Here is a 15,352-nt window from a genome sequence, read left to right as displayed (position 1 = left end):
CACTCAACCACCGGGGTCACAGCGGCAGGGCATCTCTCATACATGGGATTCCTCATAATTATAAAGACTTGTGGCGCTCTCTAACCACATGTTACATACAAAAGTAAACTTAATACCTACCGCAATGTTTATGTATCAATATTGCAAATTAACTTTTAAAAATATTGAAAATTTCGTGGAACACAGAAATGTTTAAACTTTCACGATTTTTACACCCTTGTACGTAACATGGGGAGCAAATATAACTATTTTAATGTGGCAATAATTTGAAATAGGTACCAAAAGCGAATATATGCCATCTGACCCTCGTTGGTACTAAAAGGTATTATAATAGGTACCTTTAAGAAGAACTTATGTACCTAGTTATTATGGATTATTAAACACATTTATACTATACTTTAACTTTACCTTCAAGATTCAATGTCTGCCGCTTGTTAGTAAAATTACTCACGGGTATATTGTGTTGCATTTTTTTGTAAAATTTAATTTATAAAGTGACTTAAAAGCTGTACTTGCAAGAATATACGAGTAGGTCACTACAGAAAGTATTTTATAACATGTAACATCACACAAAATGAATGCAATATCACACATAATGACAGTAAAGTCAATGTTAACATGCATGAGTACACCATTCATTTATTACAAAGTTAAAGTGGTAAAGTTAACAAAATAACTTATCTGACTGTAGTAGATCACTGTTACTAGCTGGAAACTGAATGTTGTTAACACTCTATTTGAATTTTGATGTGTTACAGTATGAAATTGCGATTACAAAAGGAACCTATTTAGATTAAAATTTATGGAAATTATAAAATGTTTCGTTTCTAACGAGGAGAGGAGAACAATATTGACGCGAGTAATTGCCGTTTTGGCACTAAGTACTACTTTCGGGTTTTTAACCGTTTATCAAATAAGTACAGGGTTCCGTAACATCGGGGTACTGTTGCATTGACTAAGTAACCTAAAAAGTTATAAACTGAAATAGATCGCGTATGATGCGAAAGAAAAAACGACAAGGCCCACTGGTGACCGAGCCGGAAATTTAATAAAATAATTTGATTTGTTCCCTAGTTGTAACCTAAAAAGGTTAACCTATTTTGTTGTAACCCATAATGTCGTTATTATTACTTACTATATTATTTTTTAAAGAAAATCACAAGGTTTAGTTACATGCCTTCCGTTTTTGACAAAGGCCGTAGCGGGATAGGGAAAGAAAAATGCTTTTTAATGATTAGGAGCTGGTTTTTTTTTCTAAACTATGTTTCTGAAAAATGTATATACCTACCTAAGTTAATTTCAATGTGTTTTTTGAACACCTTGTACATAATTATACTAAGACCATAAAGGAAATTTAACTGATGTCATATTTTTAAGCGACCAAGCCAAAATTAGACAGGTTGTTCATTCAGCAAACGATAGTATCTATTACGCCAGTTCATTGCCTTAAACTGCAAACAAAAGACTGACGTGCGGTGTACACAGGCCGATTCTGATTTTACAAATATACTTGGAACATATACCGTATAAAGAAAAATCATCTTTTTTATGGAAAATAGAGTCTATAGACTTCATATATTTTAAGTTATTAAAATATCATAGTTTGGAGAATAAATCAGCAATTCCCGTCAACTTTGTACAAAAATTAAGGGAAAAGTTAAATTTGTTTTTATTAATTCCTATTTTGTTACCAAGATTTTGTTGATTAATTGAGATTTTATTAAGTTTTATTTCGTCATTAAGGTTCTCTAGTATCTATATTTTCTTAATTATAACAATTATCCTGTATATATCTTACGAAAGTCGAATTATATTACTAAATGTTGGTAACAAAATAGGATCAATTAAAATTTGCTGACGTGGCATTGTACAAAGTTGACGGGAATTGCTGAAATATATGTTTTATTTATTTGATCGTGTTACAGGTTACATAACGAAAGCGAACGAAAAGTACCTACGATGTTGGTATAACATTTGTTGTCATAAGACTACCTAGACGTCATTTTTTACATCAGTTAGTAAAATTACTCTTTAATTTGTCTGACCCTTAGTCAGATAACTGTGATGTTTGAAAAGCAAATGTGTAGGTAGGTAAAATATTGTCTTGAGCTTAAAAATAATATTATTCCTAAAAAAAAATCATGAAGTCATGATATTTAATTACCTATAAAAATACCGAAAACACTGTTTTGCTTGTTGGGTTGGTATGCTTTGGGTGGAAGAATGATTTTGTGAAATTATAACTTTGTCTACATATATTATAGTAACTTAATTACGGAACTATGAAATAAAAATATGTGATTAGCTGAAATGCGTTTACGAATATTAAATTAGTGTACGTTTTTACAGTTTTCATCTAAACCTGGCTAGCATAAATAATTTCAAGGATATCCAGGAATCATGAGCTTAAAAAAACTAGAAAAGAGATCAATCAAGATATAATTGTCATGTCACATTTCAAATTCAGTTTAAACATGGGAATATTCGGTTAGTTTACTCAGGGATAAGGCAATCGGATGATGATCGGGCGTTGCCGGAGGACGCCCCGCGGCATGGCGACGGGGCGGCCGCGCATCTGGGCGCTCGCGCACCTCGTGTCCAACATGGCGACCACGGCCAACAGGAACAACAGGAAACACTGGAATAGATTAAAATTAGTATATTAAATACGATACAAGTTTGGAAAAAAGGAAGTTAGAACCCTTGTTCCTCGTAGATAACCAAGTTTGATAACTGGGTTTTTTATGAGGAAAAATAATTCTTCTTTAGCTAACTGGGTTATGAAATTTCTTCTTCAAAAAAAGTTTCTTCGTAGAAAACCATTATTTTTTGCAGTTTTTACGAAGAATATTTTTTCTTCTTTGTTTAGGTACCCGGTTATGAAATGAGATTTTTTTTCCTCATAGAAAACCATTATTGTATGCAGTCTTCTATGAAGAAATTTTCTTCTTCTTGATTTTTTTTCCTCTAAAAAAACCATTATTGTTTGCAGTTTTGTACGAAGATTTTTTTCTTCTTAGCTTACCCGGTTATGAAAACTGCAAAAAATAATGGTTTTCTACAAGGAAAAAAAACCCATTCCATAACCAGGTAAGCAAAGAAGAAAATATAATCTTCGTAGAAAACTGCGAAAAATAATGGTTTTCTACGAAGAAAAAAATCCTATTTCGTAACCCAGTTAGCTAAGAAGAATTATTTTTCCTCATACAAAACCACTTATCAAGCTTGGTTATCTACGAGGAACAAGGGGTTAGAAAACAGTGGCGATAAATTAAAATACAGCCGAAGATAGAAGGAGGAGACGTTTTTCAGTGTACAGGTAATTGAAGTTTCGAAATGAATAAATAAATATTGGCGGACACCTTACACAGATCATCCTAGTCCCACACTAAGGAAAGCTTGTGCTATTGGTAGGCGACGATATACTTACTGATATAGATAAATACATCCAAATTCATATTATAAATGGGAAAGTGTGTGTGTCTGTTTGTTTGTCTGTCAGTCACGGCAAAACGGAGCGATTAATTGACGTGATTTTTTAAGTGGAGATAGTTGAAGGGGTGGAGAGTGGCTACTTTTTGTCTCTCTCTAACGCGAGCGAAGCTTCGGGAACAAATATCGGTGCTCGTCGCACTAAATAAATGCCCTTACCGCGATTCGAAACCAGAACCGCGGCTTAGCAGGCAGGGCAGGGTTACTATGCGCTAGGCCAGACCGGTCGTCGATAACAAGAAATGCTCTACTTTGCGAACTAGTGTGGAAATAAAGCACCATAGAAATGCTATTCTATTCTATTCTAAAGCACCATAGGTATGTACTGAAATAGTACATTACGATACAAGAGGATGCGGAAAAGAGGAAGTTAGACCTTTTCGCACGTGTATTGTACGACGTTTTTACGGTACAGGATGGCCCTCCGAAGTTTCGATCTGACAAGAAATGGACCACTTCTCACACTAGTATTACACAATTTAGAATGATCTCATTGACCCATTTGTATAATTATGTAGGCCATACTGGAACACTTGTACTATCGATCGGATTAACATCGAAAACGATAAATAACATGGCCGTTTGCCGGTTCATACAATTTGGTATTTTCTACCATGGTAATATATTGATTTTCTACTAGAGACTTTTGGTGATTTCGAGGTGGTTGTCATATATATTCACCCGGTAAATATTAGGTACACGTGTTTATTTACGTAAGTACAGTAAATGTGAAAGCAACCTGTGAAGTTTAATTCAATATGAGTTCTAACTGCAATGTGCACGACGTACGTGCACGCTCCTTGTGAACAGTCACAAAAGCTGGGGAAATAGCTACTTAATCTATACTTCCATACTAATATATAACATATATATAGGTATATATGTGTGTGTATATATATTATGATATATAACATTGTAAAGGGGAGTGTGTATGTCTGTTTGTTTGCCCGTCTTTCATGGCAAAACGGAGAGACGAATTGACGTGATTTTTTAAGTGGTGATAGTTGAAGGGATGGAGAGTGACATAGGCTACTTTTCGTCTCTTTCTAACCCCCCACTTCCTTAACATGGGGTGTGGAAGTTTGTATGGAGCTCGAATTGAACGCGTGCGAAGCCGCGAGCAACAGCTAGTTCACAATATTTAAGTAGTACTTATGCAACATGGGGTCATAAGTTAATAAAGGGATAGGGTAAATACTATGATGCGCGACGGTTTGCTGGGGCGATTTAAAGATTCGAGTTTGCAATATTTTGATTTTACGCCTCCAATTACACACATCGTTTTACATCATACTTGCAATAAAAAAGTATGTAAAATATTAAATGAAGTTGTATGTCTGGTAAGGTAAGACCCTACTCGTATTTGGGTTGCCACGTGAAACAATAGCTAATTAGTTGTACATAAGTAGTTTCATTTTAAATATTTCTTTACATCGTTTTGATTCTACTATTTTGGTAATAATGAAGTAGGTATTTAGAAGTAATGAAGATTCAACTTTTTAAGGATTTAATGTACCTATAATTTTATTTTATGTTGATATTTATTTAGAAATAAAATAATGACTACGCAGATACAAAAAACATTCATATGGAGGTATACTCGTCGGGTAAACCTTTTATGCAGATATATGATGTAACCTATTCAAAATTGAAATTAGTTACTAACCTACACTTTCTGATAATTACCTGCTAGGCCTTTGTAATGAGTCATACTTGGTCCTCAAGTTTTACGAGCAATTTAGTTTTTTTGAATTAGGCGTTGCGGTTGCCATTGTCTTCAACATGCTTGACTCCATTTTTACAGGCAGAACGGACGGCACATAAAATAGGTTATGATAATTAAATTAAATTTTGTAAATAAAAACATTTCTGTGCCCAACTGATAATTAAATCTATATTTTGTTATATCTCATTTACCAGAGCGTAGCACGGAATTAAATAAAAATAGGTAGTTACGACTTTACGACTAAGTGCGTTTTCACATTATCCGATCCGATATTGGATGTCGGAAGGATTACAAAGGAAAAAATCAATCAACAAGATGGCGGCATAATGTATGGGATATCGGTCCTACATCCGATATCGGATCGGTTAATGTAAAAACGCACTAATAATAATAATTCATAATAATTTCTTTATTGCATCCATGGTTACATCTAGGTGTTACATATTTATATTGGTTTCACATGGACCCTGACAGGGTACAGCAAGTCTTAAATCTAAATTATGCTAGGTATTGAATCGATTATAATATTACAATATTGAATTTTAGCAAGGTAATTATGTAAAAGTATATAATAGGAAATAATGAAATAGGACACAAAGGTAGGTATGTCAAAAAAGAATTAAAATTAAAATTATGAATGTCACTTGAAATTGCTACGTAAGATACCAAAATAGATAATATGTCACAGAATATTCAATTAAGAGGGTAAGAAAATAAAATAAGATTAAAATTATATTAATTAAATTGGCGTGTGTAAATTTGAACTAAAACTAATAGCATTCATAATCATCATTCTTTTCATCCAAAAAATCATTAAGTTTATAGTAGCACTTACTTAGTAATAAATTCTTCAATTCGTTATTAAATTGTTTGTGTGATGTCTGAGTTTTAATATCGTCACTAAGTTTATTATTATATATTTTGATAGCCATCATTTTTGGGCTTGTTTTGTGTATGTGTAGTTCTGAACGTTCCGGTGGCGCCAGATTATGTTTGTGCCTACTCTAATATGGGGGTAGAAGTTTATATTCACCAGATAGTGTAGTAATTTATTTAAAAAAAAAATTACAAGTTTACGATTGATGGTTAATATAATTAATTAGTGCGCATGACACAACTATCATGTATGTGTGTGTGTGTGTGTGTGTGTGTGTGTGTGTGTGTGTGTGTGTGTGTGTGTGTGTATTGTGACAAGTAAATTAGGTATACGTGTGTTATTTTAAGCAGTAGAAAATAACTGGCAATAGTTTTATTCGCTTTAAATTACAAAGCTTTAAAATAGATGCTAATAATGCTCTACCTAAGTATAAAAAAAAATAGACAAGCAAATTTTGTGGACTACAATACTAGTATATACTACTAATATTACCTACTTTACAGTTCTTATTTACTCATAATATTTTTTGTGCAACATTCCACAAGGAAAATAAATGATAACACAAACCGTTACATAAAAAATCAACAATGAATGAATTATCTTACACTTTGTTACTTACAAGGTGGTGAATTTTGTTACTTACATTTTGAACCAGCATCCTTCACAATGTGGCCTATACAACGCCCTGCATATGTTTATATCGAGCGGCGTTCTGCACAGGCGATTAGGCATAACTACCCGTGGTCTTTCATTACGGTGATAAAGCTTAATCAAGTGTTCGTCTCGTTTTAAATTACTTTCTTAATACGCAGTTTACGTATAGGTATTTGTTGGTAATCTCTCAGTGGTGAAATAATTCCTCACTTTGAGAGTTTTTAATCATTTCAACTAGGACAAAATAAACATTTGAAGTCTGTGCGGAAAGAGGAGTCCGAGCAGAGGCGTCTTTAGAGTTCAGAACATTTCAGTTGGCCTCATACTGATTATGGAAATGTACACAATTATTCTCTTTCCAGACACAAAAAATGTACATATATGGGCAATGGGTATACATGTATATGTATGTAGGTATTGTAGGTACTACTAGTACTAGTACTACTGCCTGTCAAAAAAATCGTAGGTCGCCCCTTTAAATTTCTGATAGGTAAGAAAAACAACTCTGCAATGTTGCCGCTATATAATTTCTATAATTTGTTGCCAGGTTGTATTTAGGTACCTTCATAATTACCTAAAATTTTGGCTACTACGCACGCTAGTACGTAGGTACTACGTCAGCGGCCGATCGTAAAGTTTCCGTGTAATGTTTTGACGGCAGTAAACGATAGACAGGCAGGATAGCTAGCTTGGTTCCGATGCCCGCAGGGAAGACTGCCTAGAAATAGGACCCCCATCGGCTCAGAGGACGAGAAATTGATTTTCACTTGAGGCCTACGATTTTCATGATCTACCTACAGGACTTTATAATCATAATTTTCGTAGTTCCCCGACATATACATTTCGACTCTAACATATAGTAAGTAAAGTACCTACGTGCCTAATAGGTAGTATTTCACTTCTGAAAATTACACACTTTTATTTAATCGGATGCAGGATGGTGGGAATTAAATGAGTAGGTCATTTTAAAAAAAGGTACTGTAACAGAACAAGCGTCTATGACGAGGAAAGGGGCTCGTTATTACATATAAAACTTATGGCAAAATGTACTTTCCTTTGGCCAACTTTTTGGTGCATATTTTCTTCGGGATTTCATTGAATATTTTAATAAATAATATCTGTGATGCTTAATCACATGTATAGTCGCATCATCACTCATAAAATTCATTATTATTCGATGCACAACATATTGGAAAAAACTTATTTACAAAACTATATTCACATGGACCGATTGTTGACATTGACAATCTGATCTGTAAAGTGAGTGAGGGAGGTGGTTTAGTTACAGTACCCAAATAAAACAGACGTAGACGAATATAGATAAATAAATTTTGAAGAAGAAACACCTGAGATTTTTCTAAATTAGGTATTAAAAACCGGCCAAGAGCGTGTCGGGCCACGCTCAGTGTAGGGTTCCGTAGTTTTCCGTATTTTTCACAAAAACTACTAAACCTATCAAGTTCAAAACAATTTTCCTAGAAAGTTTTTATAAAGATCTACTATTGCGATTTTTTTCATATTTTTTGAACATAGGGTTCAAAAGTTAGAGGGGGGGGGACGCACTTTTTTTTCCTTTAGAAGCGAATATTTTCGAAAATATTAATATTATCAAAAAACGATCTTAGTAAACCCTTCTTCATTTTTAAATACCTATCGAACAATATATCACACGTTGGGGTTGGAATGAAAAAAAATATCCGCCCCCACTTTACATGTAGGGGGGGTACCCTAATAAAACATTTTTTCCATTTTTTATTTTTGCACTTTGTTGGCGTGATTGATATACATATTGGTACCAAATTTCAGCTTTCTAGTGCTTACGGTTACTGAGATTATCCGCGGACGGACGGACGGACGGACAGACAGACATGGCGAAACTATAAGGGTTCCTAGTTGACTACGGAACCCTAAAAAGGGGATGTAGGTGCGTTGCTGGAATTTAAGATGGGAGTATGTTTTTTCGGTCCGAAAATACTGCTAGTGACAGCTCATTCGATACTTCAGCTATTCGAGGTATTTTTTTAATATTTTATACCACTGATATTTGGCTTAACTTTTAATTCAATCATAAAATCCCGACATCAATTTATCGATTTTGTTATTTTGGCTTTGGTTGATGCCTGAAATAAACTTGTAGGTAATTGCTATGTTCCGTAAACAATCAATTTCGACAATGGGTGAAGCCATAAGATATTTAATTACTTACGAAAATATTCCTAACAGACTGGTTTTTTTTGGAATACATACGAGTATATAACTAAAACTAAGCGCTGGTAGCCTAGCGGTAAGTACGTGCGACTTTCGTTCCGGAGGTCGCGGGTTCGAACCACGGCTCGCACCAATGAATTTTTCGGAATTTATGTGCGAAATGTCATTTGATATTTTGCCAGTTGCTTTTCGGTGAAGGAAAACATCGTGAGGTAACCGGACTAATTACAATAAGGTCTAGTTTACCCTTCGGGTTGGAGGGTCAGATGGCAGTCGCTTTCGTAAAAACTAGTGCTTACGCCAAACCTTGGGATTAGTTGTGAAAGCAGACCCCAGGCTCCCATGAGCCGTGGAAAATGCCGGGATAACGGAAGGAGGATGATGGTACGAGTATATAACTAAAACTATTTTAATACATCCTAGACATTTCTTTTTATAGTTACCAGACTATTCGTCATATCCATAACGAAGATGTGACACAAAACTTTTAATTATACACGGCCATTGTTGATTAGTTTCACCCCGCTCCGAGGTGGCCGGATTGGGCAGAAGCCGTAAATTATTATTCCAACCAGGTCCCACAAGGCTATTTCTCCATACCGGCTGATACAAAAGTAAACGTATAAAATGGCACGCCACCCCAGACATTAGCACATCACACTCATGTCTTCGGTCGTCAATACTTGCTCAATTTGTTTTAATAAATAAAAAAATATCAAAATGTTCAAGCTTGTAAGTTGATATAATGTGTTGATAATTTTCTTGCTAAGTAATTTACAGAATTAAAATAGACAAACAGGTCTTATTTTCTCTGTTTCAGTGCTAGCCCTTATGCTAAATATAGAATTATCGGCTAGACGTTGTTTGTTTATTTAAGAGTAAAATTGGCTTAACTAATTAACTACTCAAAGTTCTTGAAACTTCGGAACCTGTTTTGTATAATGTTAAGACATTTAGAAGCATCCTTGTAAAATATTTAGACGTCTGGGCATAAATTATATTTCATCATCATCATCCTCCTTGCGTTATCCCGGCATTTTGCCACGGCTTATGGGAGCCTGGGGTCGGCTTTGACAACAAATCCCAAGATTTGGCGTAGGCACTAGTTTTTACAAAAGCGACTGCCATCTGACCTTCCAACCCGAAGGGTAAACTAGACCTTATTGGAATTAGTCCGGTTTCCTCACGATGTTTTCCTTCACCAAAGCATAAATTATATTTAACAGTATAAAATATTTAACAACTTTAAAAGTAGTTCTGCCTATGCCGTTTATCTATGAATATGTTTATATATTTATGGTTTATTGCTTATATTTAGTAAATGTTTTTGCAGTTGATTGCCGCCTGCTTCCTAGCCGTCGCTGTTGCTAAGCCCAGTGTGCTATACACTGCCCCGGCCTACACTGCAGCATACACTGCCCCGGCCTACACTACAGGATACACTGCCCCAGCCTACACTGCAGCTTACACCGCGCCCGCTGCCTACACTGGACCTGTTTCAGGCTACTCTCCTTTCGCGTACAGCAGTGCCTTCACCGCTCCTATTTCGGCGCTCTCCGCTTATGGTTATGCCTCTCCTTACTCCTACTACCTCCGCCGTTGATTTGTTTTAAAGTGTAATTACGAAACAGCTAAACAATAAACAATGCGTTACCATTCAGAATTGCATTTAACTAACTTATTTTATTTCCTTATCAAGTGACAAATATTTTTTAAGCATATCAAATTTAAAGATTGATAGTACGACATTCAGCATGTTTAATAAACGTAACAGTTGGTAACATCCTAACTGACTGAACAAATACTCTCATCCCTTAAATGAATTACCCTTGGCCTTTTACATAGGCACCGATTACTATGTAATAAGTTACCAATAAGTGACACAGAACGTGTAGGCATAGAGGAATAAGTAAGGGAAGAGTTGTAGGCTTATAGTGACATCTAGCGACAATCACGCGTCAACTAGCGTAAATTATCAGTACTGCTACTTGTCAATAGATGTCGCGACGAACAAAACGCTCAACAATTTTTAGCTATAATATTACAATAGTATTAATCAGTGTTCTGTTTTCAATTTCTTCTGCTTGTAATATAAGTTGTAAACTGTTCTAATATTACATTTTTGGCAGACGAGACACTTTTGACACCTAGTATCGAGTAGTGGTACTAATAATTCACGCTATTTGACGCGTGATTGAAGCTTGATGCCTATACAAATAACTCGCATTTGCTGATGTATGGAGTTACAACTCTTCCCTTACAATCCTCTATGGTGTAGGTAAGATTCATACATCATTCTTGGAAACAAATTATTATCAGTTTAATAGTTATTTGTTATACAAGGGGGCACAGTTGTATTTTAAGAGCCCGTCACGATGGGTAAAAATTCAGTATCTGTCAAATTACCCCATTTACACACACTAACGCACGTCACACTCACCAACATACTTTTCGCACACTACCGCAATTTACTGGAAGAGGTCAGTGACCTAAGTGAGAGGAACTTAAGACAGGTCTATAGTTTCACTGAAGATCAGTTGTAACGTTAAAATCCCATCAAAACCAAAAAAGGGAAATATGAGCCAAGTTCAATATTATAGATGCCTTGGTTGTTGGCGTCAACGACAAAAGCAGTGAGATCTAAACGGGTGCCAAGTTCTCTCTCTAAATAAAGAGAAAAAAAAAAAAAAAAAAAAAAAAAAAGTTCAATGGCAGTCCTCAAAATGTTTTATGACAATTGATGACATAAAATATCATTTCTTATAACTTTTATAATAGAATAGAATAGAATATAATTAATTTATTCGTTAACACACACACAAAATAAACGTTACAAATAATAAGACATAAACAAGAAGGAGATCCAACGAAATGGTCTAATCTTCCGATCAGACCATCCGGTGAAACAATCACGACAGGCACATAATATGTATTCAATTTATTTATTTATTTATTTCCTTAGTAAATAATTATAACTTTACAGTGGGTATGTTGTACATAAAAATAGGGTAGGAAACAATTCCTCCGTACTAGTAAAAACTGTATGACGGGTATGTATGTCACAAATATCAATATAAGAGCCAAATTTAAGACGTTTATGTGAAATAGTTTTTGTTGTGAGGACGCCCATAGAGGCTCCAAATAGTTCGTGTAATATTACACACGATGTTGTCTGCCAGTTCGGTTACTTGAACTTGGCTTGACACGCTGCCGCGTGTTTAGATTACGGACAGTGTCAATTTAGTGTTACCATCTCACACGAATTGACTCCGATTATTTTTCAAAATAAATTTGTGCAAACACCATATAAAATCAAAACAACTCTGGTGTAAAAAACAGTGCTTCGTTTATTCTAATTATAAATGGTTAAACCCTTTTCCGAATGAATTAAAATAATTCACTGTTCCTGATCGGTTTAGCCATTATAACATCCGTTATAAATGCACTGAGACAAAGGTTGAGGTTATGTATGAACAGAGGTTGACAGTCAGTTTACGTGTAAAATTGTTGCCATATATAGAATTCTTCATTAAAATAATAATTTTCAAAATTTAGTTAAAGTTGTCTGAATCTAAGGTTACGTGCCCCGTGTGCAAACACCATTTAAAAATTATATTGAACGTAAGAAGGTAAGTCATACAGAACAATTTTGTGATAAGATAATATATTATTACAATTAATAATTTCGCCATTTACGTAAATAATCGTTTATAGAATATAATTATAATGATTAGTTCTGTTAGTTTTTTCATACGCCACACTGAATGTCTCTTCGCGGTAGAGAATGTTACACACACTGACTCACTAAATAATGTGACCAGTATAATGAAAATAAAGTCCAACGAGTTAAAATTAATTTTAAAACTCTTTCATTTTAATAAAGTTTAGAAGACAAAAAATACCTATATTTCTTATCATTGTATTAAAGTTACATATATTTTTTATTTCTCAACAATAATAAGTAGTAAACAACACAAAAAAAAACGATTTTAAACTGAGACTCTTTTAGACGTGACCATATTTATTTACCTTATTACTTTTGAATACATTCATAGCACTGGCAATCTTTTTGTATCCGTATATGATTTCCAGTGTCAAAAACAAATGTCATTGGAGCAAATTTGGCGACACGTCCGCTCCGAACGAGCCCGATCGGGCGTCTGACTCAATAGAATCTGTTCGCAATTTTGACGTTTGTATGGAAAATTTACGAAAGTTTATATTCAACATTGATTTTATTCGTTCTCTTTGTAAGTAAAAATATGAAAAGGTAATAATTCTGTAGTCCAGTTATCTAGCTTATAAAATAACATTATTTTAAAACTAAAACACGGTCGTACATATTCAAATTTATGAAGATGCCGACAGGGGCCGACCGCATTTTAGTTACAACTTTAAGTAAGTATGTATCTAAAATTGGAAGTGTTTCCTGATTTGTACTACACACTATTTTGCATACACATACTTAAAGTTTTTAATTATCAAGAAAGCCTTTTGTTTGCCTAAAAGGTTTTCGAAGTAATTGCCATTTGATTCGAAGTATTTTTAGACAAATATTGATGTCGTTTAACTTCCATTTACTGTATTTTAGTAGCATGATAACACACATGTAAACTACTGAATTTTTAGTTTAGGATATAAGTAATGCGACAACATCAATTTTAGCAGCCTAAAGTATACAAAATTGAGCTCAGCTCACTCAGACGTGAGCACTATTTGCGGGTTTTCTTAAACTAGCGTCAGGAAAAAAATCATAATTAATTCAGGGAGTAACTTTTCCTTGATGTTAACTACTGATTTTGTAGATAAGAATACGCGCTGTTTAAAACAAGTGTTTTTCTTATCAATAAGTATATACTGAAACTAAAACCGGACGTAGAAAACTACCAATTTTACGATTTTCTACTTTCTATATTGACGGCCTCTTAACGCCGAGTGTGGAATTGAAAAACGAGCAAGTGAAAGGATTCTATAGTTGAACCACGAGCGAAGCGAGTGGTTCGAGAATAGAATCCTGAACTTGCGAGTTTTTTAACACACGAGAAGTAAAATACATTTGCACTCGAGTGTAACACAAAACTTTTCCCCTCACTATAGCGAGGAAACTACAACGCAAAAAATGCGTTTATCACTGCTTCCAGCAGTTCCACAGGTGGTAAATCATCTTTATTACTAGATTCATCTACTTTTATCAATTTTAAAGCAGTTAATTTGACTTTATTCAAGGTCAAATTACTTTACCCACTAGTGGATAAAATGCGTTTTTACCCGCTGGTATTAAAGGACAAAACACGTGTTTCCGAGCTAGTGAGGGGAAAACATAATACCATTGGAAGCGGAAACGTTTCCAGAGTTTGAAGTGAGGACTTCCCAGTATTTAATAAAACCACATGAACGAACTCATTTCAAAGAATTCAAAGGCTTGTTAAAATGTGACTATATGAGTGAAGTAATTATTTAGGCACCTCGGGAAAATTCAATGAAGCAATTCTTATGATATAAAGTATTTTGTACGAATATAATATGGTATGTTATAAATTCGGTATTTTTATACTGTTGCAATGCAAGTAATTTTACCCAAAAAAATATAATGTTATATAGTACCTATACCTAGCACGGGAAGCATGGTCGCGCGATAAATGATAAAACATCTGGCCGTCCCTATCGCACTTACTAATAGTGCGATAGGGACGGCCTGATATTTTATCGTCTATCGCGCTACCATGCTTCCCGTGCAGGAGATGGCGGGACGACCTGGACGCATTCTACCCAAAATGTTGGGAAAACGCCGACAACAGAGTCGAGTGGAGCAAACAAGGGGAGGCATTTGCCCAGCAGCAGTGGGACACAAAAGAGGCTAATTAAAAAAAACCGGCCAAGAGCGTGTCGGGCTATGCTCAGTGTAGGGTTCCGTAGTTACAGTTACCATACAGTTTTCCGTATTTTTCTCAAAAACTACTGAACCTATCAAGTTCAAAACAATTTTCCTAAAAAGTCTTTATTAAGTTCTACTTTTGTGATTTTTTTCATATTTTTTAAATATATGGTTCAAAAGTTAGAGGAGGGGGACCCACTTTTTTTCCTTTAGGAGTGATTATTTCCGAAAATATTTATATTATCAAAACACGATTCCAGTAAACCCTTATTCATTTTCAAATACCTATCGAACTATATATCACACGTTGGGGTTGGAATGAAAAAAAAAAATCTGTCCCCATTTTACATGTAGGGGGGTATTAACAAAACATTTTTTTTTCACTTTTTATTTTACCACTTTGTCGGCGTGATTGATATACATATTGGTACCAAATTTCAGCTTTCTAGTGCTAACGGTCACTGAGATTATCCGCGGACGCACGGACGGACGGAAGGACATACAGACATGGCGAAACTAT

General features: G+C 34.7%; 1 protein-coding gene across 1 annotated transcript; it reads left to right on the top strand.

The window, feature by feature from the left end:
• Window positions 1–9,585: 9,585 nt before the first annotated feature.
• Window positions 9,586–10,634, top strand: LOC125232188 (pupal cuticle protein C1B-like). The gene is made up of 2 exons (XM_048137822.1): window positions 9,586–9,689; window positions 10,291–10,634. Exons 1-2 carry the CDS (start codon window positions 9,678–9,680, stop codon window positions 10,558–10,560), a joined length of 282 nt encoding a protein of 93 aa, XP_047993779.1. The 5' UTR covers window positions 9,586–9,677; the 3' UTR covers window positions 10,561–10,634.
• Window positions 10,635–15,352: the final 4,718 nt, after the last annotated feature.

This window comes from Leguminivora glycinivorella, chromosome 12 (assembly GCF_023078275.1).
Source record: "Leguminivora glycinivorella isolate SPB_JAAS2020 chromosome 12, LegGlyc_1.1, whole genome shotgun sequence".
Classification (NCBI taxonomy): domain Eukaryota; kingdom Metazoa; phylum Arthropoda; class Insecta; order Lepidoptera; family Tortricidae; genus Leguminivora; species Leguminivora glycinivorella.
Note: the sequence above shows the minus strand (reverse complement) of the source record. Positions and strands in the feature narration are given on the sequence as shown.